Raw genomic sequence first — 23,688 nt, 5'->3', positions numbered from 1 at the left:
GGTGCCCCGCTCCCTGGCCTCCACTAATGCTGTTTACATAAGAATATAAGAACTAGGAGCAGGAGTAGGCCATTTGGCCCTTTGAGCCTGCTCCGCCATTCAGTAAGAACATGGCTGATCATCTAACTTGACTCCACTTTCCTGCACTATCCCCATTTCCCTTTAATATCCAAAACACACTCGCTCTCTGCCTTGAATACACGCAACAACTGTGCATCCACAGCCCTCTGCCAAAGATTCACCACCCTGAGTGAAGAAATTTCTCCTCATCTCAGTCCTAAATGGCCGACCCCTTATTCTGATTGTTGTTACATAGGATATACGGCACCGAAACAGGCCATTCAGCCCAACCAGTCCATGCCGGCGTTTATGCTCCACATGCGCCCTGGTTCTAGACTCCCCAGCCAGGGAAAATATCCTCCCTGCATCTACCCGGTCACGCCCTGTAAGAATTTTGTATGTTTCAATGAGATCACCTCTCTTCTCATTCTTCTAAACTCTAGAGAATATAGGCAGACAGCTCGTTTAGGTTTGTAATTACGGTAGCTCAGGGACTACTTTTGCCTCCTCTATGAGCAAAGCATCTAGCTTTTGATTGAGATCTCATCTAAGAACATAAGAAATAGGAGCAGGAGTAGGCCAAACGGTCCCTCGAGCCTGCTCTGCCATTCAATAAGATCATGGCTGATGAACTGTGGCTGTGAATTCACATCATTTCATAACCCTGCAAAGTATATTCTTAAAAGAACAAGACTTTAACTTTGTGCTCATCAAGGTAGGAGAATTTAGTGTCACAATCGGGCATTTCTGAGATTGAGACTGCCCAGCAGGTCAGAGGCTGGGCATTCTGAAGCGAGTGGCTCACCACCTGACTCCTCAAAGCGCCTCTGCCACCTACAAGGCACAAGTCAGGAGTGTGATGGAATACGCTCCACTTGCCTGCATTGGTGCAGCTCCGCACCATCCAGGACAAAGCCGCTTGATTGGCATCTCGTCCACCAGCTTAAACATCCACTCTTTTCAGCAGGGGTGTACTATCTACAGGATATATTGCAGCAAGTCATGAAGGCTTCTTTGGCAGCACCTCCCAAACCCATGATCTCCACCACCTAGAAGAAAAAAGGCAGCAGGTGTATGGGAACACCATCAGTTCCAAGTTCCCTGTCCAGTCACACCATCTCGACTTGGACATATATCTGCATTACTTCATCATCACTGGGTCAAAATCCTGGAGGCCCCTACCTAACAGTATTGTGGAGTACTTTCACCACATGAACAGTGGCGGTTCAAGAAGGTGGCACAGCACCACCTTTTCCAAGGCAACTAGGGATGGGCAATAACAGCCGGCTTTGGCAGCGATGCTCCTATAACAAATCAAATGATTAAAAAAAAAAAAATCAGACGATCCTTGCTGCTAGCAGCGGACACATTCATTCTATCTGTCTGGGTTGGATTTGAACCTGGTTTCCAGAGATGAGAGCCTCAACATTTAACCTGCTGAAACCACCCAGAGGTAAAACTATATTAAAGTGGTGCACAATGTTTCCTTTAATTATTTTTTTTGGGTGTGCTGCCCATTCAAAATAACCTGCGTGCTCAGTTTTTCCCATTTAAAAGCTGGAGAGCCGGCTGTGTGCAAATTCCAGAGCGCTGCGCAGCCAAACAGCTTATAGGAAACATTGGTGGTGCAGTTATAGTTGGATCATTTGGTTGGTGCATTAGTGTGACTGGATATAGATTTGCCCTATAGTTCCACACACCGCAACTTGTAGGTCTCTGTAAATAGTGTGTGGGGGAACGCAAAGCAGAAGCTGGTTCTTCCTCACAAGGTTACAGGAAAAATGGGGCATGGGGGTGTGGAAAGTGCCCTACCCAGGCCAGGTGCATGCTGCTTATATTGCCTGACGCAGGAGCGGTATTTCCAGAAGCCTGCAAATGGGCCCTGCTGGGAAGAATGTGTGTTGCCCAGGACATAGGATATACAGCAGAGAAACAGACCATTTGGCCCAACCAGTCTATGCTGGTGTTTTATGTTTTTTTATGGCCTTGTTAACCTGTGTTGATGCTTTGTGATTTGTGTATTTGTACGCCTAGATTCCTTTGTTCCTCTACCCCATTTAGATTCTTATTTTCCAAGTAATATGTGACCTCCCTATTTTTCTTAACAAAATGTAATACCTCACATTTATGTGTTGAATTTCATTTGCCAATTATATGCCCATCCTGCAAGTTTATTAATGTTGTCTTGTAATTTGTTGCAGTCCTCCTCAGTATTGGCTATCCCCCCAATTTGATGTCGTCCGCAAATTTAGAAATTGTGTTTTTGATTCCAAGGTCTAAGTCGTTAATATAAATTGTGAACCACAGTGGTCCCAGCACTGATCCTTGTGGAATATCACTTCCCACCTTCTGCCACTCTGAATAGCTATCCTTTACCCATGCTTTCTGTCTTGAAGCCAGCTAGCTATCCATTCTGCTTCTTATCCCCGGCTCCACATTCCCTGACCTTATTCATTAGCCTATTATGTGGTACTGTAAGATTTGGATCACAGGGGTCACACAGTTTACCCAAAGGGTCTTAGGTTGTGGAGGTCAAGATGGCGACCGAGATGGTCCGGTGCTAGCGCGCGCTCTCCCTGCTTCGGGCGGCCCGCCGCTCGCTCCCGCAACCGGAGCGAGGTGTTCGACAAGTCGGGCGGAGGCAGCGCAGTGCATCGAGCAGCAGCAGCCACGTCAACCCGCTAGAGCTCGTCGGCCGGCAGCTCCTCAGCGGGAAGGCATTCCGACTGGGAGGAGGGGAGCCGAGCATGGTGGCCAGAGGCCGGACCGGAAGCGGGAGAAGCAGGCCCCGGGCTGTCGGACCGTGGAGGAGGCCGTGGCGACCGGAGGATGTGTTCGGCGAGTCGGGCAGAGGCAGCGCAGCGCATCGAGCAGCAGCAGCCGCGACGACTCTCAGTCCGACTGGGAGGAGGGGAGCTGGGAATGGTGGCCAGAGGGTGAGTGGGAGAAGCAGGCCACCACACAGGGAGCCGAACCGGCAACAATGAGGAGGAGGCCGCGGTGACGAGGAGGACGGAGCGGCTGAGGGACATCGTGCTCCCACTGGATGCCAAAGAATTGACTTTCTGAACACGGCGCTGTAAGAATAGCTGACGTGTCCCTACGGGGAGTAAGCATTCCATTGTACTAGTTACATATGGCAAATAAAATTGAATTGAATTGAATCATAGGTTGCTTTATTAAGGAGTGGCGGTTTTAAGTTAAGTACAATGCGCAATCAAGGTAGACATACGACCGTGACAAGCATCTGGTATCCGTCCCAATTGGACAGCTCTTCCCTTCCCTTCACTGTATGTGTTAAAGGCTCTTTAGATATCTCTTTTTAGAGGTGGGCCTAGGGTAGATTATGGACAGGACTATCTAACTTGTAAGGGCTCTTCCTGAACCAAGGTGCCCAATGGTATGTCGAGTTCTTTGTCTCAACTTTCGGATGAAAACCCTCTCCTTCACTGGTCTTTCCTGTTTCTGCTTTCAAACGATTTCCTATTATCCTCCCAAATTTGGAGTCAGACATGCCATTCTTGGCCTTCAGATATTCGCAGCTGCTTGTTACCAGTTATTTATGTTCACGCTGTTCATTAGACTATTGTACTATGGAATGAATCATTAAATTCCCAAAGACATCTATTCTATGTCCTTATACTTAATTAATTACGCATTTTAAAGCAGCTTTGTTAAACAAAGTCAAAATACTAACTTAGCATTATAATATGGTTATTAGCAATTATGGAAGAAACATAGGCGTTGGTCCTCGGTTGGCCAAATCAAAAATATAGTCAACAGCCTTTCTAGCACACAAACAGCTAGTCTGGAAACAAGGTCACCGCCGTGGTGTAGAATGTTATAACATCCGCAGGGAACCAAGAACATAAGCAAATTCTAAGCGCCTATCCAGCTATCCAGCTAAAAAGTAGGACCTCGAAGGTAGTAATCTCTGGATTACTACCAGTGCCACGTGCTAGTAAGAGTACAGAGAACAGGATAGTTAGGCTAAATACGTGGCTTGAGCAGTGGTGTAAGAGGGAGGGTTTTAAATTTTTGAGGCATTGGAACCAGTTTTGTGGTAGGTGTGACCTATACAAAAGGGACGGTCTACACCTGTGCAGAGATGGAACTGATGTTCTCGGGGTAATTTTTGATAAAGCAGTTCGGGAGCATTTAAACTAGTATGGCAGGGGGCTAGAAACCTATGTAGTGAAATAGAGGAAAGTGAAAGGCAGACAGAAATAAATGGTAAAAGGGTGAGGAACAAAAAACAAAGGGCCAAACTAATTCATAAAAAATGTGAGCATAAAAAAAGCCTGAGGGTTTTATACCTTAATGCGAGAAGCATCAGGAACAAGGTAGATGAATTAGCTGTGGAAATAGAGGTTAATAATTATGATCTAATTGGGATTACGGAAACATGGTTGCAGGGTGAGCAGGGCTGGGAGCTTAACATACAGGGGTATTCAATATTTAGGAAGGATCGACAAAAAAGAAAGGGAGGAGGGGTAGCATTGCTAGTAAAAGAGGGGATAAATGCAATTGAAAGGAAGGATATTAACTCAGTTAATACAGAATCTATATGGGTGGAGCTAAGAAATAGCGAGGGGCGAAAAACATTAATAGGAGTGGTATATAGGCCTCCAAATAGTAAAATAGAGGTTAGGGAGGGCATCACGAGGGAAATTAGAGAAGCGTGCAATAAGAGCACAGCTGTCATCATAGGTGACTTTAACTTACATATAGATTGGACTAGCCTAATCAGTAAAAATAATGAGGAGGAGGAATTCCTTGAGTGTTTAAGGGATGGTTATCTGGATCAATATGTCGAGGAACCAACTCGGGAACAGGCTATATTGGACTGGGTACTGTGCAATGAGAAGGGACTAATCAGTAATCTTGTTGTACGGGGACCCTTGGGTCAGAGCGATCATAACATGATCGATTTCTCACTCGAAATGGAGAGCGAAGAAATTGACTCAGAGACTAAGGTCCTGAATTTAAACAAGGGGAATTATGATGCCATGAGACGGGAACTGAGTAGGTCTGATTGGACAACGTTCCTGAGAGGACTGGAGGTAGATAAACAATGGCAAACATTTAAAGATAGAATGACAAAATTGCAAAAATTGTTTATACCAATCTGGCATAAAAGGAAATCTAAAAAGGTGACTCAACCGTGGATAACAGGGGAAATTAGAGACAGCATAAAATCCAAAGATAGGGCGTATAAAATAGCCAAAAAAAGCGCCAGAGCGGAAGATTGGGAACAGTTTAAGATAGAGCAAAGGAGGGCAAAGGGCATGATCAAGAGGGGCAAAATAGCTTACGAAAACAAGCTGGCGGAAAATATAAAAACTAACTCCAAAAGCTTTTATAAATATATCAAAAGGAAAAGACTGGTGAAAACCAAAGTTGGTCCATTGCAGTCAGATACGGGGGAATATATAATGGGAAATAAGGAAATGGCAGATCAACTAAATGCATACTTTGGGTCAGTCTTTACGAAGGAAGACACAAAAAACCTCCCTGGGATATCGGGAAAAATAGGGACATTGGCAAAGGAGGAACTGACGCAAATCAATATCTCTAAGGATATGGTGTTAAGGAAGCTAAAGGGATTGAAGGTGGACAAATCCCCAGGGCCTGATAACATGCATCCTAGGGTACTGAAGGAGGTGGCCCTAGAGATAGCGGATGCACTAAGGATGATTTTTCAGAATTCATTAGACTCGGGAACAGTGCCGATGGATTGGAGGGTAGCTAACGTTACCCCACTATTCAAAAAGGGGGGTAGGGAAAAAGCAGGTAATTACAGACCTGTAAGCCTTACATCAGTTGTGGGCAAAATGCTGGAGTCCATCATTAAGGATGAAATAGCGGAGCACTTAGCAAATGGGGACAGGATAGGACAGAGTCAACATGGATTTACAAAGGGTAAATCGTGCTTGACTAATCTATTGGAATTTTTTGAGGGAGTAACTGGTAGAATAGATGGGGGAGAGCCAGTAGATGTGGTGTACCTGGACTTCCAAAAGGCCTTCGATAAGGTCCCACATAAAAGATTAGCATGGAAAATTGAGGCTCATGGGATAAAGGGGAAAGTTTTGGCGTGGATAGGGAACTGGCTGTCAGATAGAAAACAGAGAGTTGGAATAAACGGCTCATTTTCTGAATGGCAGGCAGTAACAAGTGGGGTACCACAGGGATCTGTCCTGGGCCCCCAGCTGTTCACAATTTACATTAATGACCTGGATCAGGGAGTCGGATGCAGCATTTCCAAATTTGCAGACGACACTAAACTAGGAGGTGGGGTGGGCTCAGAGGAAGAGACCAGGAAGCTCCAGAGCGATTTGGACAGACTGGGCGATTGGGCGGATAAATGGCAGATGCACTATAATGTGGACAAGTGCGAAGTTATCCACCTTGGGTGCAGGAACGGGAGGGCAAATTATTATTTAAATGGCAATAGATTGGGAGAGGGGGAAGTACAGAGAGACCTGGGTGTTCTTGTACACCAGTCACTGAAGGCGAGCATGCAGGTGCAACAGGCGGTCAAGAAGGCAAACGGTATGCTGGCCTTCATAGCAAAAGGGTTAGAATACAGGAACAGGGATACCTTGCTGCAGCTGTACAGGGCACTGGTGAGACCACACCTCGAGTACTGTGTACAGTTTTGGTCGCCTCATCTGAGGAAGGATGTTCTTGCCATGGAGGGGGTGCAGCGGCGATTCACCAGGCTGATACCAGGAATGGCGGGAATGACCTATGAGGAGAGACTATGTAGTTTAGGGATGTACACACTGGAGTTTAGAAGATTGAGAGGGGACCTCATAGAAGTGTATAAAATTCTGACAGGTCTAGACAGACTGGATGCAGAAGGAATGTTTCCCTTGGCGGGTGAGAACAGAACTAGAGGACATAATTTAAGGATAAGGGCTAAACCATTTAGGACAGAGATGAGGGGGAATTTCTTCACTCAGAGTGGTGAACCTGTGGAACTCATTGCCACAGAGGGCAGTGTACGCCAGCTCATTAAATATATTTAAGAGGGAATTAGATATATTTCTACGGGCAAAAGGGGTTAAGGGTTACGGAGAGAAGGCGGGGACGGGATACTGAATTAAAGGATCAGTCATGATCTCATTAAATGGCGGAGCAGGCACGAAGGGCCGAATGGCCTACTCCTGCTCCTATCTTCTATGTATCTATGTATCTATGTATCCTAACACCAGTCAATCATCGCTGCGGAAGCTCCTCAGGGCAGTGTCCTCGGCCCAACCATCTTCAGCTGCTTCAGCAATGACCTTCCCTCCATCATATTGGCAGACGTGGGGATATTCTCTGATGACTGCACAGTGTTCAGTACCATTCGCAACTCCTCAGATAATGAAGTAGTCCATGCCCGCATACAGCAAGACCTGGACAACATTCAGGCTTGGGCTAATTGGCAGGTAATATTCGTGCCACATAAGTGCCAGGTAATGACAATCTCCAAAAAGCGAGCGTCTAGCCACCGCCCCTTGACGTTCAACGGCATTACCATTGCCGAATCCCTGACCATCAATATCCTGGGGGGTCACCATTGACCAGAAACTTAACTAGACCGGCCACACACATACTGTGACAACAAGAGCCGGTCAGAGGCTGGGTATTCTGTGGCGAGTGTCTCACCACCAGACTCCCCAAAGCCTTTCCACTATCTATCTACAAGGCACAAGTCAGGAGTGTGATGGAATACTCTCCACTTGCCTGGATGAGTGCAGCTCCAACAACACTGAAGAAGCCCAACAACACTGAAGAAGCTCAACACCATCCAAGACAAAGCAGGCCGCTTGATTGGCACCCCATCCACCACCTTAAACATTCACTCCCTCCACCACCGGCGTACCGTGGCTGCAGTGTGCACCATCTACAAGATGCACTGCACCAACTCGCCAAGGCTTCTTCAGCAGCATCTCCCAAACCTGTGACCTCTACCACCTAGAAGGACAAGGGCAGCAGGCACATAGGAACACCACCACCTCCCAAGCTCCCCTCCAAGTCGCACACCATCCTGACTTGGAAGTATATCGCTGTTCTTTCATCATTGCTGGGTCAAAATCCTGGAACTTACTCCCTAACAGCACTGTACCTTCACCACACAGACTGCTGTGGTTCAAGAAGGTGGCTCACCACCACCTTCTCAAGGGCAACTAGGAATGGGCAATAAATGCTGGCCTTGCCAGCGACACCCAGATCCCATGAACGAATAAAACAAATAAAATCTGAAGAGACTTTTTTGCCTCGTTATTTCTTACAGTAACTTAACTACGGCCTTTTGGAAAATCTAGATAAATTACATTTGCTGCTTTACCCTTGTCTACTCGCTCTGTTACCTCTTCAGAAAATTCAATTAGGTTTGCCAAGCAAGACTTTCCCTTTTGAAATCCATGCTGACTATTATATTTTTCGTTTCTAGATGTTCTTCTATTTTCTCCTTTTCAGTAGGGATTCCATTATTTTTCCTACTGCCGATGTTAAGCTGACTGGCCTATAGTTCCCTGGACATGTTCTATCTCACTTCTTAAATGTAGGTATTACATTAGCTATCCACCAATCCTCTGGCACTACACCTTTTTTTAACAAATTACTAAATATGTGTAGTAAAGCCTCTGCTATTTCTTCCCTAGATTCTTCTAAAATGTACGGATGTAATCCATCCGGATCAGGGGTTTTATCCTCCAAGTTTGATTAGTTTATTTAGTATAGCTCCTCATCTTTTAAATGCAGCACGGTGGCATAGTGGTTAGCACTGTTGCCTCACAGCGCCAGGGACCCGGGTTCGAATCCGGCCTCGGGCGACTGTCTGTGTGGAGTTTGCACATTCCCGTGTTTGCGTGGGTTTACTCCGGGTGCTCCGGTTTCCTCCCACAGTCCAAAGATGTGCGGGTTAGGTTGATTGGCTATGATAAATTGACCCTTAGTGTTAGGGGGATTAAATACGTGGGGTTACGGAGATAGGGTGGGATATGTGTTGGTGTAGGGGTTACGGGGATCAGGTGGGATATGTGTCGGTGCAGGCTCGATGGGCCAAAATGGCCTCTACCTGCACTGTGGGGTTTCTGTGATTACTAATCTCATCATCCGATGTCATCTCCACCTGTTCTGTCTCCCTGGTAAATACTGAAGCAAAGTAATTATTTAATATCTCTGCCCTCTCTATTGCTGCCTGTGGTATTATCCTGTCCTTCCCTTAGTGGCCCTATTCCCAGACCTGACAAAGTGAAGCAAATATGATCTGTCGGGTAAATGGGGAAAGAATACAGACAAATTAGAGTGTGGGAAATTAATATTTAAAGTACAAATGAGCTTGTAACCCCCTCGGCTTAAAATGGCTCGGCTGTTAATAGCAATATTCAAAGTGTAAACCGGAAATGCGAGTGGTGTGAGGGAATCTGATTCAACATGTGCCTTTGTTTCATTGCAGCACACCCCTGACAGCAGAAGGGTTTGAGAAAGCTTATTGTAAATGGCATCCAGAAAACACTGTGTATGTTTGTGTATGCCCCTATTAATTGCGATTGTGTAATTCTAATTTAAAGAAACATCCTAAGGTGCTTCACAGATAAGCAAATGGACGTTATGCAGTAGCGGAAGAATTGGGTGAGGTAATTTAAAACTGTGGTTGAAAGGATGGGTATTCTGGAGGTTTTACGAGGTGGGGAGAGATATAGTGAGGTTAGAAGAGTATAGGGATGGAGTTCCAGAGTTGGACTGAGGCGGCTGGAAGCTTTGCCGGTGAAAGTGGAGATGGGGGGGATGCGCAGGAGGTTGGATTTGTGGCTAGAGGGCATGGCATGGCTGAAGGAAGTTCCACTGCTTGGGAGTGGTTTGGGCATGGAGAGATTTATAGATAGGGATTAGGATTTTGAATTGAATGTGTTTCTCGGACAGGAAGCGAATGAGGAGTGGAAGACCAGGACGATATGTATGCAGCGCAGGCTGTAGAGTTTTGGGTGAGTTGGAGTTTGTGGAGAGTGGCACCCAAAAGGGCAATGAAGACAAATGGCAATACAATGCTCCTGAGGTTGGGTTGAGGCACATTGGAGTAGGCTGGATGAAGCTATATTCTGCGCATAATCATGCTGCAAGTGTTTGGTAGTGTGTCTATGAAATGGAAAATGGTCCATTCTGATCACTAACATCCATAACTTTAATGAGTACAAAATTTATATTAACAAATCTTTTACATAAAACAACCCTGGACGATACTGACTTGTACTGTGTACAGTACCACAGGCATTATCAGCCTTACAGTATCATCCAAATAATGATCCATGTGTAAACCTTGCTGGTGAGCTTTGGCAGGCCCTTTGACCATGGAAAACAGTACAACTGAGCCTTATCCTGTCCTCCCTGACAGAATAACCGCAGGTGTTTATGGGATCAGGCTGCACAAGTTGGCCCTTATTGATTGCTCTTAACCCCGTCTCCCTGCCCTCTCACCATATCCTTCAATTCCCTTGTTTGCGATAAATACATCTCTATCATGAATTTGTACTGTTTGCTTCAATGGCTTTCCCTGATGATTTCAAATATGTCTTACAACTATTGCTTGTTAATGAATTGAAAAAGGCTGCTGAGGGGAAGAATAACCTTTTTGTGTATACATTTATAATTTTTGAACAGTTAAATTTAATATAAAATGATATAATAATAGAGGCTTGCCAAAAACCAATGTATTGAAAGTTATAATTAAAGGGAATAGTTATTTACCTAGTCTCCCTTGTGTGAAATATTTCTGCATGTTTCCTAGTTTCTGAACTCTTAATCAATTTCACTGGATGGAATCCAAACCAGAACTCTGGCCATTTCTGCCGGCCCCTTTGCCATCACACTAAGCTATCATGGAAACGCCTGTCCTGTAAGCTTTTTTCCAGAGAGCGCGAGAGCTTTTGGGTTCCTTCTTTTATATCTTTTTAAGTCCATTGTCTCTAGTTTAAATTGCTAGGATCCCAGGATTGGGTCTTAGTTTCATGGCAGTTCTTGATTGGCTTTCTTTTGAACATGTCTGTCTGCAGCGGCTGGTGCCATTTCTTGATTAAGTTAATTGTTTGTTAACACCTTTTGATGGGTTTTCGATGCTGTCTCTGTCGGGGTTATCTTGTTATGCAGGTTTCTTTTGTTAAGTTTCGTGCCATTGCTTTGAGCTCCGCTCCCAGGGAGATCCATACACATCAAATTCATTTTTATTACATGCATCTTATATTAATAGTCTCGAGTCCATCACACGTACAAAACATATATTTTTATTCTTACAGTCCCCAGTTCTATGCTGCAAGGTGTAAACCTAATGTTTTTATTTCTGCTTCATCAGTTAAAGTGGACAAATCGTCTTCCTGTGGAACTGATGCAGTTAGTGAAGATGCTGAAAAAACAGATAAAGATACGGTACTTGTGTTTTATTTTCTTCTTTTCTCACCATCACTGCAGTTAAAACATTTCTTACCTATTCAGTAACATTATGCGTGGTAATGATGCAAGATGCTGTGATTATGTTGTAGGAAAGTAAGGAAGGAGCCCAAAAATCCCCCAAAACAGAATATTGTTCATCCACTAACAAAACAAAAGGTAAGAGAAGCAATTTGCATTCTTGTATTGCTCCATATGTGAAGAACATGTCCGAGCATTTTATGAGGGAGACACAAGCATCAAGTTAAGGAAATTGTGGCCAGAGGCCAATGACCTAGTAGAAGGAGGATATTTTTAAGGAGGCGTTTGAAGACAGTGAGAGGGTAGTAAACTAATGTGGGTCTAGAAGAGAATTTGAGAAGTTAAAGTCTGGAAGATCAGCCTCTTGTGTATTTGGGGGAGTGGCGAACGAACAGTTCTGGTGAGTCCATGCAACGGCTGCTACGTGGGATTTGAAAAGCTTTTCCACAAGTTGAAAATGGAGACGAGGATCTTAAAAAGTTGATCTGTTAAGGCATCGGAAGCTACTGGAGCTGGGCTGGACGGACATGCAGAAATTTGAACGGGAGAGTAATCAGTCTGCAGTTATGAAATAATTGAATTATGAGAGACAATAGAGGCCTGTCGTAAGAGCATTTGATGAGTTGACCCTTGAAACGATGATGGCATGGATGTGAAGTGGGAAAGTGTAGCTTGGGCATTGGTCTTGTTAATAACCCAGATGACGTAATAAAGTTCATCTCATTCAGGTTAAGCAAACAGAGGACAGGGAGTTGATTGAAGCGTTGCTGGTGGAATGTAGGTGTTGGTAAGAAACAAGTCCGATTTCGGTGTACATTGTAGGGCAGATACACTCAAGCACTTGGGTGAAAAGAATTGCCTGTGCAAAGTGGATAGAGGAAAACTAGATGCAAGGTTGCACATCTGTAATAGCCAGGCTGATTTTTTTTAAATGGTAGAAAATCAGGTGGCTTGTTACAGGAGTGTTATCCTCCCTGCCCAAATTTCCTCTGCTCTGCCCAAGTAATCTTGTGCACCCAAATGCAAAAAGAGGAAATGTTTTGTTAGTTTTATTTTTTTGTTTTGCTTTCTTTCCTCTTCCTTCAGTAAAGGATAATTCCACCACGACAGTTGATATTAAGGAGGAAGACTATGTTTCACGGCGGCCAAGGCGTACCACCAGATTGTCTCTACAAGCAGCTCAAGCCCAGGCTCAAGCTCAAGCCGAAGCCCAAGCCCAAACCCAATCTCCTCGTTCACAAAGGTCTTCACGATCCTTGGTAAAAGTAACGTGTGCTCATTGCAAAAAGCCCCTGCAAAAGGGACAAACTGCGTACCAGAGAAAAGGGGCGCCTCAGCTCTTCTGCTCCTCCACATGCCTCACAACCTATTCTCAGAAACCATCATCTACCAAGATATGCACATTCTGCAACAAGTAAGCATTTTCTCTTTTTGCATAAACGTTGACCTAAGCATACAAGGGTCAGACTTGCAAACAAGTGTAGGTTTTTCCATCAAGTCTTAATGTCATCCTTCGACTCATAAAGACGATTGACTTGTACTACAGTCTTGTTTTTTTCCATCTTTGGTCACAAAAGTGAACAGTAAGGAGGGAGAAACCCTGACTGGTTTCACCTCCCACAGTTGAGGGATTCTGAAGTTAGTTAATTTAGTACAAATGGGGATCAGATTTAGAGATCTCAGCTTTCTGGTCTATGTGGTTCAGGTGGAAGCTAAAGTACCAATGGAAAGGTACACTGGGAAATTAAAATATTTAATCTGAATACTGAATCTGGATTGTAACTTGTTCCTGCAATGTATTGTGCGTGTGAGAAGTGTTTCTTACTTTTAGCTTGTTTTGGGAGAAGGAAGGGAATGAAAGTACTTGTGTAGTCCTACTTTATTGTGCTACTAATTCACATCTGTGGAGCAAAAAAGGACCAAGAGATTGATTAAGACGGGAAAAATAGAGTATGAGAGTAAACTTGCAAGGAACATAAAAGCAGACTGGCTTCTACAAGTATGTAAAAAGAAAAAGATTAGTGAAGACAAATGTACGTCCCTTAGTTAAATAGGAGAATTTATAATGGGGAACAAGGAAATGGCTGAGCAATTAAGCAAATACTTTGGTTCTGTCTTCACGGAAGAGGACACAAATAACTTCCCAGAAATGCCAAGGAACCAAGGGTCCAGTGAGAAGGACGAATTAAAGGAAATTAGTAGGAGTAAAAAAAATAGTGCTGGAGAAATTAATGGGACTGAAAGCTGATAAATCCCCAGGGCCTGATAATCTGCATCCCAGAGTACTAAAAGAGGTAGCTATAGAAATAGTGGATGCATTGGTTGTCATCTTCCAAAATTCTATAGATTATGGAACAGTTCCTGCAGATTGGAGGGTGGCAAATGTAACCCCACTCTTTTTATAAAAAAGAGAGAAAACTGGGAACTACAGCCTAACATCAGTAGTAGGGAAAATGCTAGAGTCTATTATAAAGGATGTGACAACAGGACACTTAGAAAATATCAACAGGATTAGACAAAGTCAACATGGATTTATGAAAGGGAAATCGTGTTTGACAAACCGACTGGAGTCTTTTGAGGATGTAACTGGTAGAATAGATGAGGGAGAACTAGTGGATCTGGTGTAATTGGATTTTCAGAAGGCCTTTGATAAAGTCCCACATAAGAGGTTAGTATGCAAAATTAAAGCACATGGGATTGGGGGTAATATACTGGCATGGATTGAAAATTGATTAACGGACAGGAAACAGAGAGTAGGAATAAAGGGTCTTTTTTGGGGTGGCAGGTGGTGACTAGTTGGGCCCCAGCTATTCACAATATATATCACCGATTTGGATGAGCGAACCAAATGTATTATTTCCACATTTGCTGACGACACGAAACTAGGTGGGATTGTGAGTTGTGAGGAGGATGCAAAGAGGCTTCAAGGCGATTTAAACAAGTTGAGTGAGTGGGCAAATACATGGCAGTTGCAGTATAACGTGGATAAATGTGAAGTTATCCACTTTGGTAGGAAAAACAAAGGCAGAATATTATTTAAATGGTGATAGATTGGGAAATGTTGATGTACAAAGGGACCTTGTACACCAGTCACTGAAAGCAAACCTGCAAGTGCAGCAAGCAGGTCGGAAGGCAAATGGTATGTTGGCCTTCATTGCAAGAGGATTCGAGTACAGGAGCAAGGATGTCTTACTACAGTTGTACAGGGCCTTGGTGAGACCACACCTGGAGTACTGTGTGTTGTTTTGGTCTCCTTACTAAGAAAGGATATACTTGCCATTAGAGGGAGTGCAGTGAAGGTTCACCAGACTGATTCCTGGGATGGCAGGACTGTCGTATGAGGAGAGATTGGGTCCACTAGGCCTGTATTCACTAGAGTTTAGAAGAATGAGAGGGGATCTCATTGAAACGTATAAAATTCTGACAGGGCTAGACAGACTGGATGCAGGGAGGATGTTTCCCCTGGTTGGGGGGTCTAGAACGAGGGGTCACAGTCTCAGGATACGGGGTAGGACATTTAAGACTGAGATGAGACATTTCTTCACTGAGGGTGGGGAACCTGTGGAATTCTCTACCACAGAAGGCTGTGGAGGCCAAGTCACTGAATATATTTAAGAAGGAGATAGATGGATAGATTTCTAGACACAAAAGGCATCAAGGGGTATGGGGAGAGAGCGGGAATATGGTATTGAGATAGAGGATCAGCCATGATCATATTGAATGGCGGAGCAGGCTCAAAGGGCCGAATGGTACTCCTGTTTTTCTATCTTCTATGTTTGAGAATGCCATTGTATGGTTTCTTTCTGGAAGGTAAAACATTCCTCCAAAGATCTGTTTTAAATCTAACACAGCACAGCAGAAGGGGGTAGACCCTTGCCTGACCAGACCACCTACCTTGTCTTTTTTTGCGAAATTGGCATGTCAAGTGGATGTCGAAAAACCTTGATAGTCTACCCAGACTTCCAGAAACCCTTAAGTTCCACATGAAAGGCTGTTACACAAGCTTAAAGCAATAGGCAACCCAAGTACAAGCTGGAAGTGAATAAAGAATTGGCTGAATGTGAGGAAGCAGCAGATACTAGTTAGGGGAGTGATGTTGAGCTGGGCAGGTGTACTCTGGATCCCCCAGGGATTGGTGCTGCGACCCTTAAATGACCTGGATTCAGAAAATCAATGTAAGCTGGTCAAGTTCACAGATGATACTAAACTGGGAGGGGGGAGTCATAGTGGAATCGGATGTTGCTACCAGTAAATTACAGAAGGACCTGGGCAATATTTGCAATAGGCAGAACAATGTGACATTAAATTCCATTAGATAAGTGCAAGGTCTTGCACATTGGAAGATAAAAATGGGGAATGTAATGAATGTAGTTTAACTAGGGAGAGGTTGAAAAAGCCCTTTAAGTGATGGTTGATTCTACACTGACCATGTCTAGTCACTATAGAGCAGCAACTAAAAAAGCAAACAAAATGCTGAACTATATGACCACATTCACAGATCACAGAAACCCCACAGTGCAGATAGAGGCCATTTCGGCCCATCGAGCCTGCACCGACACACATCCCACCCGATCCCCGTAACCCCATGTATTTAATCCCCCTAACACTAAGGGTCAATTTATCACAGCCAATCAACCTAACCCGCACATCTTTGGACTGTGGGAGGAAACCGGAGCACCCGGAGGAAACCCACGCAAACACGGGGAGAATGTCTGTGTGGAGTTTGCACAGTCACCCGAGGCCGGATTCGAACCCGGGTCCCTGGCGCTGTGAGGCAACAGTGCTAACCACTATGCCACCATGCTGCCATTGATGGGGTTTAAGTCTAAGCCACCATGATGAGGTTGTACAGTGCTTTGAGCAGGACGTACCTTAAACGCTGCTTTCAGTTTTAGTCGCTGAGTGGGAACCATTCAAGCCATACAGCTAGTCCAGAAATGGGTGATGAGATTGATCCCTAGTGTTAAAGGACTGAGTTATGAGGACTCTTCAACCTTGAAATATCATCTCTAGTATTGTTAGCCCTATCCTTATATACCTCCCTTTTTTAAATTTCAGTTGAGGTTTAACCTCCTTATCCATGGAACTCTCTCTCATCCTGTTTTTGCCCTATAGAATATATTTATTTTGTATTCTATAAACTTCCTTTTTGAAGATTTCCCACTGCTGATCTGTTGACTTTGCTAGCTTTTCTGTCCAATTAATTTGGACCAAATTCCTTCTTGCTGAGCTTTGCTTTTTTCAGTCCAGTGTCCTTATTTTTTTGACTTTATTTTTATTTTCCTTTTCCAATCTTGCATGGAACCTAACCATATTGTCGCCAATATTTCCCAATTGTTCCCCTACATTTGCTTCAATTTTTTTTGCCCTACTTCATTTCCCATAGTTAATTTAATTAATGCTTTTCTCGTTGGATGAGAAACCTATTGATCTAGGAAGCGGTCCTGAATGCAGTCTTAAAAAAAATATTTTGGCGACATGCATTACCTTTATTCCAGTTCATCGTGGGATAGTTAAAATCACCCTATGTTATTGCCCCGTTGTTGTTGCATATCTCTGAACTGTCAGCAGATCTCCTATTCTTACTCATGGTGGCCTGTAATTGCACACTGAAAATTGTATCGATTCCCTTTTTAATAAACTTTTTATATGGATTTTGCCTCAATGTAACCCACATGATGTCCTTGAGTTCTTGCACTGTGATAGAATTCTCTACTAACACTACCACCTCGCCCCCTTTTTCCCCTTCTCTATCCTGAAAATGATATAACCAGGAATATTAATTCCTGTTCCTGTCCAAATCTATAATGTTGCAATTATAGCTAGTATATTATCTCCATGGCCATTAATAGTTCTGTCTCTCCAGTTTTGTTTTGAATGCTTTGTGTGTTTACATACATACCACTCAATCTTGACTCCAATATTTGTAATGTTCATCCTTTATTATTTTTCATAGCTTTCTAGCTTGATATCCATTGCCCCTTCTACAGCAGTGTTTTTACCTCATTAGCTTTTTTTCTTTTTCTTCCTTTCCTTCTTTGGTATAATATTTTCTTTGTTTCAGCCAAGCCTTCTACTTTATTAATCATGCTGTTGCTCTCAAGTCTCAAACCTAGACTTTCCTAGCCGAATAACCACACTGAAATAGTGCTCCACTCTGATCTAATGTAGTCCTCTTGCAGTCTTGGTCAATTAATTATGTTCCTCCCCCCCACCACCCCTTAAAGAAAATAGAGAAAACTTTTAGAATGCATTGTTCTTTTTTCCAGGGATATTTTGAATACAAAGGAATTGGTTGTGGCACAGGCTGGATCAAGTCAGTCCTTCCAGGAATTTTGCAATGCTACTTGCCTATCACTTTATGAGGCTAAGCTGCTTAAACCAACTTCATCAGATGATTCCTCAAGATGCAGTATCTGCAATAAAAAAGGAAAGGTGAGCGTGACCAGGTGGAAAATTTCCCAATTGTGCAAGTGTGTTTTTTAAATAATATTTCTGATGCATGAGGTCACAGCACAAGAGCAGATTCTTATTTCTTTTAAAACCCAAATATTTTCCTTTCCACCATCTCTCCCTTAAGTTACACATCCTAATTTCTAATGAAGGTGGAGAATTAATCTTAAGACGAGGAATCTTCAGACGGAATTGGTGCTGTTTATGATTGCTTTGCATTTGTGGAGGCATGTATACTAAAATTTTCAAGCAAATCATTTTTACACATGCATACAAGTGGAATCTCAACAATAACCTGGCTGAGGAAATGTTAATTAAATCCTGAATAGTTAAGGTGCTACAGTTGACCTGGGCATAGTGAGCGTGGAGGAATATCCAGGATTCCCGTTCTTGATGGTTACATGGGACATTTTAGCGCTCTACCTTTATACCAGCTGTTGCCCTTCGTATTAGGCTATGATGTGAATGTCATTCATGGTCCAGTAGCCTGTTGACATTTGTGGTCTAGGCTAATATGGCCACGAGTAAGGGATGCAAGACTGCTAGTACCAGTGTAATACTATCCCAGCAAAGGTTGTCTGTTCAGGAGAACATTTTTGGAGGCAAAGTACAATGTGAAGCTGCATGCAACATCCCAGCACCAGGGTATTAAGTTTCTGTTGGTGATGAAATCTTTGCTGAGCAGCGCCACCAGCAGGAGCTAAGTTTTCTGCACATGTATTATTATGCAAGGATGCTAAACTGGGCTGGGATCAAAGTGTGCTCATTATGGCTGTATTCTCTTGGCCTCTTCCCTGCCCCCCCACCCATTCATCCTCCTCTTCTGTGCCCCCAGTCTACAGAATGTATGCTAAATGTTACTGCATATGTTGGCTTAATTTAACACTGCAGAAGGCATTGTACAATATTACTGTCTTCCCCCCCCCCCCCCCCCCCACTCCCAAAGTCATTGTTACGTTTTTGTTTTTTGCACATTATGCCTGGATTCAGCATCATTGACCACTCCTATAAATTGGTCTCTTATGGTTCGGAGTGTTCCTTACCTGCCTGATACTTGGGTTAGTGATAGCGAGACTCAGGATTGAACAAAAGAACAGTTGCCACTGCACCCCTGCTTAATGGACTATACCACGTACCGCCACTTGATTCTGCTCTCTTCAGTGGGCAGATTGATTACAGATGGGGGTTCAGGCTATAAACCTCAGACAATGTATTTCAATATAAATGGAGCAGGTAAATTAACAGCATTCAGTGAAAATTTGTATTTACAGAAATGTACAGACTTTGTGAAATTTCACAAAAATATCCAAGATAATGAAAACTCCTCTCCCAGGGCACATTGAACCTTAAATGGTTGTTCACTTCTTGCATGGCAAAACACTACTACTTAGCACATGCCCTCTTGCAAATTTCTGAGGCAAATCGTGTACAGAAGTATCATTCCAAATTCCTTTGAAATTGTACTGAAACATTCTTATTCACAAAAACCTGCATTTCCCTTAATTATATCAGATGGTTAGCCATCCTTTGTCACTTATAAAAGACGTTTATTCCCCAGCTTGAAATATCTGATCGTTGGATCTTAATGCTTCGCCCATGCAGTCATCAAAGAAAGCCTTGCATTTATATAGCGCCTTTCACAATGCCGGGGACGATCAAAAGTGCTTTACAAGTAATCAAGTACTTTTGAAGTGTAGTCACTGTTGTAATGTAGGAAACGTGGCAGTCAATTTGCGCTCAACAAGCTCCCACAAACAGCAATGAGATAATGACCAGATAATCTGTTTTGGTGATGTTGGTTGAGGGATAAATATTGGAAAGGACGCTAGGACTCCCCTGCTCCTCTTCGAATAATGTCGTGGGATCTTTAACGTCCACCTGAGACGGCAGATGTCTTTGGTTCGACAGAAATCAAACCCCAAGCTCATTAATTGACTTTGCCTGCCATATATTTTCGGTATCTTGCAGAAATGGCCCCCCCATAAGCATAATTAATCCTGTGTACACTGTTAAGGAATTCAAATCAATTACTTTGATCTTTGAGACCTTTGTAGTGTGAAAGAAACTTATTTATTTGTGGAATGTTAATTTAACGTGCTGCTTGATTGTTCCCACCCAATCTAGTAAATTTAAGCTCATCAATGACAATCTTGTTCTCACTTTTTACCATTATTGGTAACACTGGTGGAGATGGGGTGTGTGTGTGTTGCAGTAACGCAACACGTTTGGATGCCTGCCATTTGAGTTCTTCAGCATTGCCAGTACGATTCTCAAAGGCAAAAATCCTCTCTGGAATCTTGAGTTAATGCCAGAGTGGTCCCGGATGAGTTGGCAATGTAGAGGTCCTGAGGCACGTGAATGGCAAGTGCTGCTGGAGACTGCAGGTAATGAAGAGGTGGGCTACAACTGCTTCCCTCCCCCAAGTTGTATTACATATTCACATAATGTGGCACAAAACCATTCTACTATTCCCTCTAGATTCTACATGAAGTCAGTAATGGAAATGTGGTCCATCGGCTGTGCAGCAACGCCTGTTTCAGCAAGTTCAGAGCAAGTAATGGCCTGAAGACCAACTGTTGTGATAATTGCGGGGTTTATTTTTACAACCGAGGGTTTATGCTTCAGTACCTGTATCATGAAGGGCAACAAAGGAGGTTCTGCAACACCGGCTGTTTGAATATGTATAAAAAGGTAAACTTATTTCTTATGTGTTTTTTTCCACTTCCCCACATCCCTCATTTAAAAAAAAAAACTTATTTTCCTGTGTCTCTTTCTGTACCAAATTCTTTTTCTCACTTGGGCAGCAGGCAGGCAAGTGACTGCTCCCAGGCTTCAGTGGAGGTCAGCAACCAACAACTTGGCGTTGCAGAAGGGAAGACTTACATTTATGTAGTACTTTTTCATATGAACGTTTCAAAACATTTCACACAGTAAGTTACTTTCGGGGTGAACAAAATCCCACAAACGGCAATGAATTAAATTCCCAGTTAATCTGTTTTGGTGGTGTTGCTTGAGACGGGAAGCCAAGACATCATGAAATTCCTGCTCTTCAAATACGACAATGGAAACGGGTGTTGGTGTGGGGCTTGAACCCGCTACATTTTGACCCATGCTGACTCTTGAACATTCTGGGCATGACTTGCCCAGATTTTGTTTGTCTTCCACTCCTCCCTTACTGAGCTAATGTAACTGGTAGAAGTGTCACCTGTAATAATGGAAAAAGGCCAGTCAGCATTTGAAGAGAGAAAAAATAAGCACCTATAATTTGGATTATAGGGTTTTAGTAAAGGTTAATGGTGGGCATTACTGCGAGGTTGTAAAATACAGTAAAACCTCACCCTATCAAATTATTCAAACCAGGACCAATCAGCAACTGTACTGCTTGGCTGGTGGTGCTGTTGTCTATTGAGCCCTTGGTATCAGGTGATAGGCTCGGTCTTGAATACTTGCAGCCTTTTCCTCACAGCGTTAGCTGTTCACAGCATAAATTAGTACGTTTTATTTTCATTTGTGGTGACGTCCCAATCATGGAAATGTTTTGAGGAGGCAGAGGCACCAAAAAACAAGAGTGGGGCTCAAACGTCCTGTGGTTCTAAAATGTGTGTTTTATTTCTGGGGCTTGATTGCAAATTGCTCTAATACTTCCTCTTGATCTCTGATGGGGGGAGTGTCAATTTCACACTAATGTGGCCAGAGTGCTGTAGGTTTTTTCACCTCCATGAGTATAAAACTGACACTTTCTCAACTTGTAGCAAGAACCTGTCGTTTGCACACCACCTATGCACAACATGGTTAGGCCAGTATGCTTTGAGCCGAGTGAATTGTGTACAACTTGCAAGGGTTGGTGCCCCACTGTCTCTTCATTTGGTTGCATATTAATGTGATCAGGTTGCTCTCGTTTGTCTTGACTGAATTTAAAAAAATACTTCTTAACCTCCTAATCCTCTGCCATCCTACTTTGCTGCAGTCCCAGACTTGAATCTCCCATGAATAAGTGCAGGGCTTACCCTCTGGTTGGCATTTTTCCAAAGGGCCCATCGAGGCACCAATGTGAATGCTTTACAAGCAGCAATCCCAATTACCTGGTCCTCCTCTTTGTTTACCTTTTCGTCCAGTGTAGCTGCTGAGGGCGAAGCTTATCCATTCACCTGCCACTGCCCCCCTTCGGTGATGTCATCGAAGACACGACGTCAAGCTGCACATGTACGCCGGTGGCACCCAGCTTCACCTCACCACCACCGTTTGACCCCTCCACTGGCTGTGTTGTCGGACTGCTTGTCCAACATCCAGTCTTGGATGAGCTGCAATTTCTTCCAATTAAACATTGGTCAGACCGAAGTCATTGTCTTCAGGCCCTGCCACAAACTCCATTCCCTTGCCACTGATTCCAACCCCTCCCTGGCCGCTGCCTCAGGTTGAACTCGACTGTTGTAACCTTGGCTTCCTATTTGATCCCGAGCTGAGCTTCAGAACCTATATCCTCTCCATCACAAAGACTGCTTACTTCTGTCTCCATCCCTGCCTCAGCCCATCTGCTGCTGATAAGCTTGTCTGTAACCTCCAGACTTTACTATTCCAATGCTCTCCTAGTAGGCCTCCAATCCTCCACCCTCCATAAACTTAAGCTTATCCAAAATTCTTTCTGTATCCTAACTCACTCCAAGTCCATTTCACTCATCACCCCTGCTCGCTGACCTACACTGGGTTCTGGTCCACCATCACCTTGCTTTTAAAATTCTTATCCTCATGTTCAAATCCTTTCATGGCCATGCCCCCCTCCCTATTTCTTTAACTTCCTGCAGCCCAACAACTCTGCGCACCCACCCCCCCCCCCCCCCCCCAAAAAAAAAAAGCAAACTCTCATTTCTATGGTTGGCCATGCCTTCAGTCACCTGGGCTCCATGCTATAGTTTTCTCCCTAAACCTCTGTGCCTCTTCTCCTTTCAGACCCTCCTTAATCCCTATGTCTCTGACCAATCTTTCGGTCACCCGTCCTAATATTTCCTCCTTTGGCTCAGTGTGCACTTTTTTCCTTGCACCTCTCTGAAGTGCCTTGGAATGTATTTCTATGTTGAAGTCGCCATATAAATGCACGCTGTTGATCATTTTTATTCCTGTTTTCTGTGTCTGTAGAAGCCATGATCTATTTCCATGTAGTGTAGATTTGCAATTCCATATATAAAACCTATTTGAAAGGGGAAATAAAATAGTCTTTTGCTTTGGGTCTCCCAATGTCATGCATTGAATCCGGTTAATATGGTGAGCAGGCAATCTGTAGCCAGGTCAGCTCAAATGCCATGTTGACATTGACGACTAGCAGCTGAGTGAGAATAGTCTAGTTTCTTTTTTCCCTCTGGTATTTGCCTCTCTTCTCTTGTGTAGACGATCAGCTGTTGCCCAATGTAGAGGCAATCACATCAGTAATTAGAAGGACACGGTTATGGACCTCCCAACCTGCAACTGGATGCCACACACTTTTTTTAGTATATTGTTGGTTAAGATTATGTCTTCAATGAATGTATAAATTCTTCCAGGCATATTTATTTTGCTTATTTTTTCACTTTGTTTTCTGAAGGTGCTCATTTTTCATTTGTGAGGCTAATTAAGAGGGGGGGGTGGATGGGGAGGGAAGAAGGAGGGGATTATAGAATGATACAGTACAGAAGGAAGCCATTGTGCCTGTGCAGGCTCTGTGAGCTGTCCAATTAGTCCCAC

General features: G+C 43.7%; 1 protein-coding gene across 5 annotated transcripts in view; it reads left to right on the top strand.

Annotated features, from left to right (window-relative positions):
* LOC147125243 (zinc finger MYM-type protein 3-like) overlaps positions 1-23,688 on the top strand; it is a 141,488-nt gene that overhangs the window by 50,983 nt on the left and 66,817 nt on the right. For all 5 annotated transcript variants that reach the window (XM_085999873.1, XM_085999880.1, XM_085999854.1 and 2 more), the window contains 5 exons: positions 11,405-11,478; positions 11,592-11,658; positions 12,607-12,934; positions 17,790-17,955; positions 20,452-20,664. In XM_085999873.1, coding sequence (XP_085855999.1) covers positions 11,405-11,478; positions 11,592-11,658; positions 12,607-12,934; positions 17,790-17,955; positions 20,452-20,664 — 848 coding nt within the window. The remainder of the gene's footprint in view (positions 1-11,404; positions 11,479-11,591; positions 11,659-12,606; positions 12,935-17,789; positions 17,956-20,451; positions 20,665-23,688) is intronic.

The sequence above is a fragment of the Somniosus microcephalus genome, chromosome 1 (genome assembly GCF_052327205.1).
Source record: "Somniosus microcephalus isolate GS21.2 chromosome 1, FLI_Smic_1.0, whole genome shotgun sequence".
In the NCBI taxonomy this organism is placed as follows: Eukaryota; Metazoa; Chordata; class Chondrichthyes; order Squaliformes; family Somniosidae; genus Somniosus; species Somniosus microcephalus.
Note: the sequence above shows the minus strand (reverse complement) of the source record. Positions and strands in the feature narration are given on the sequence as shown.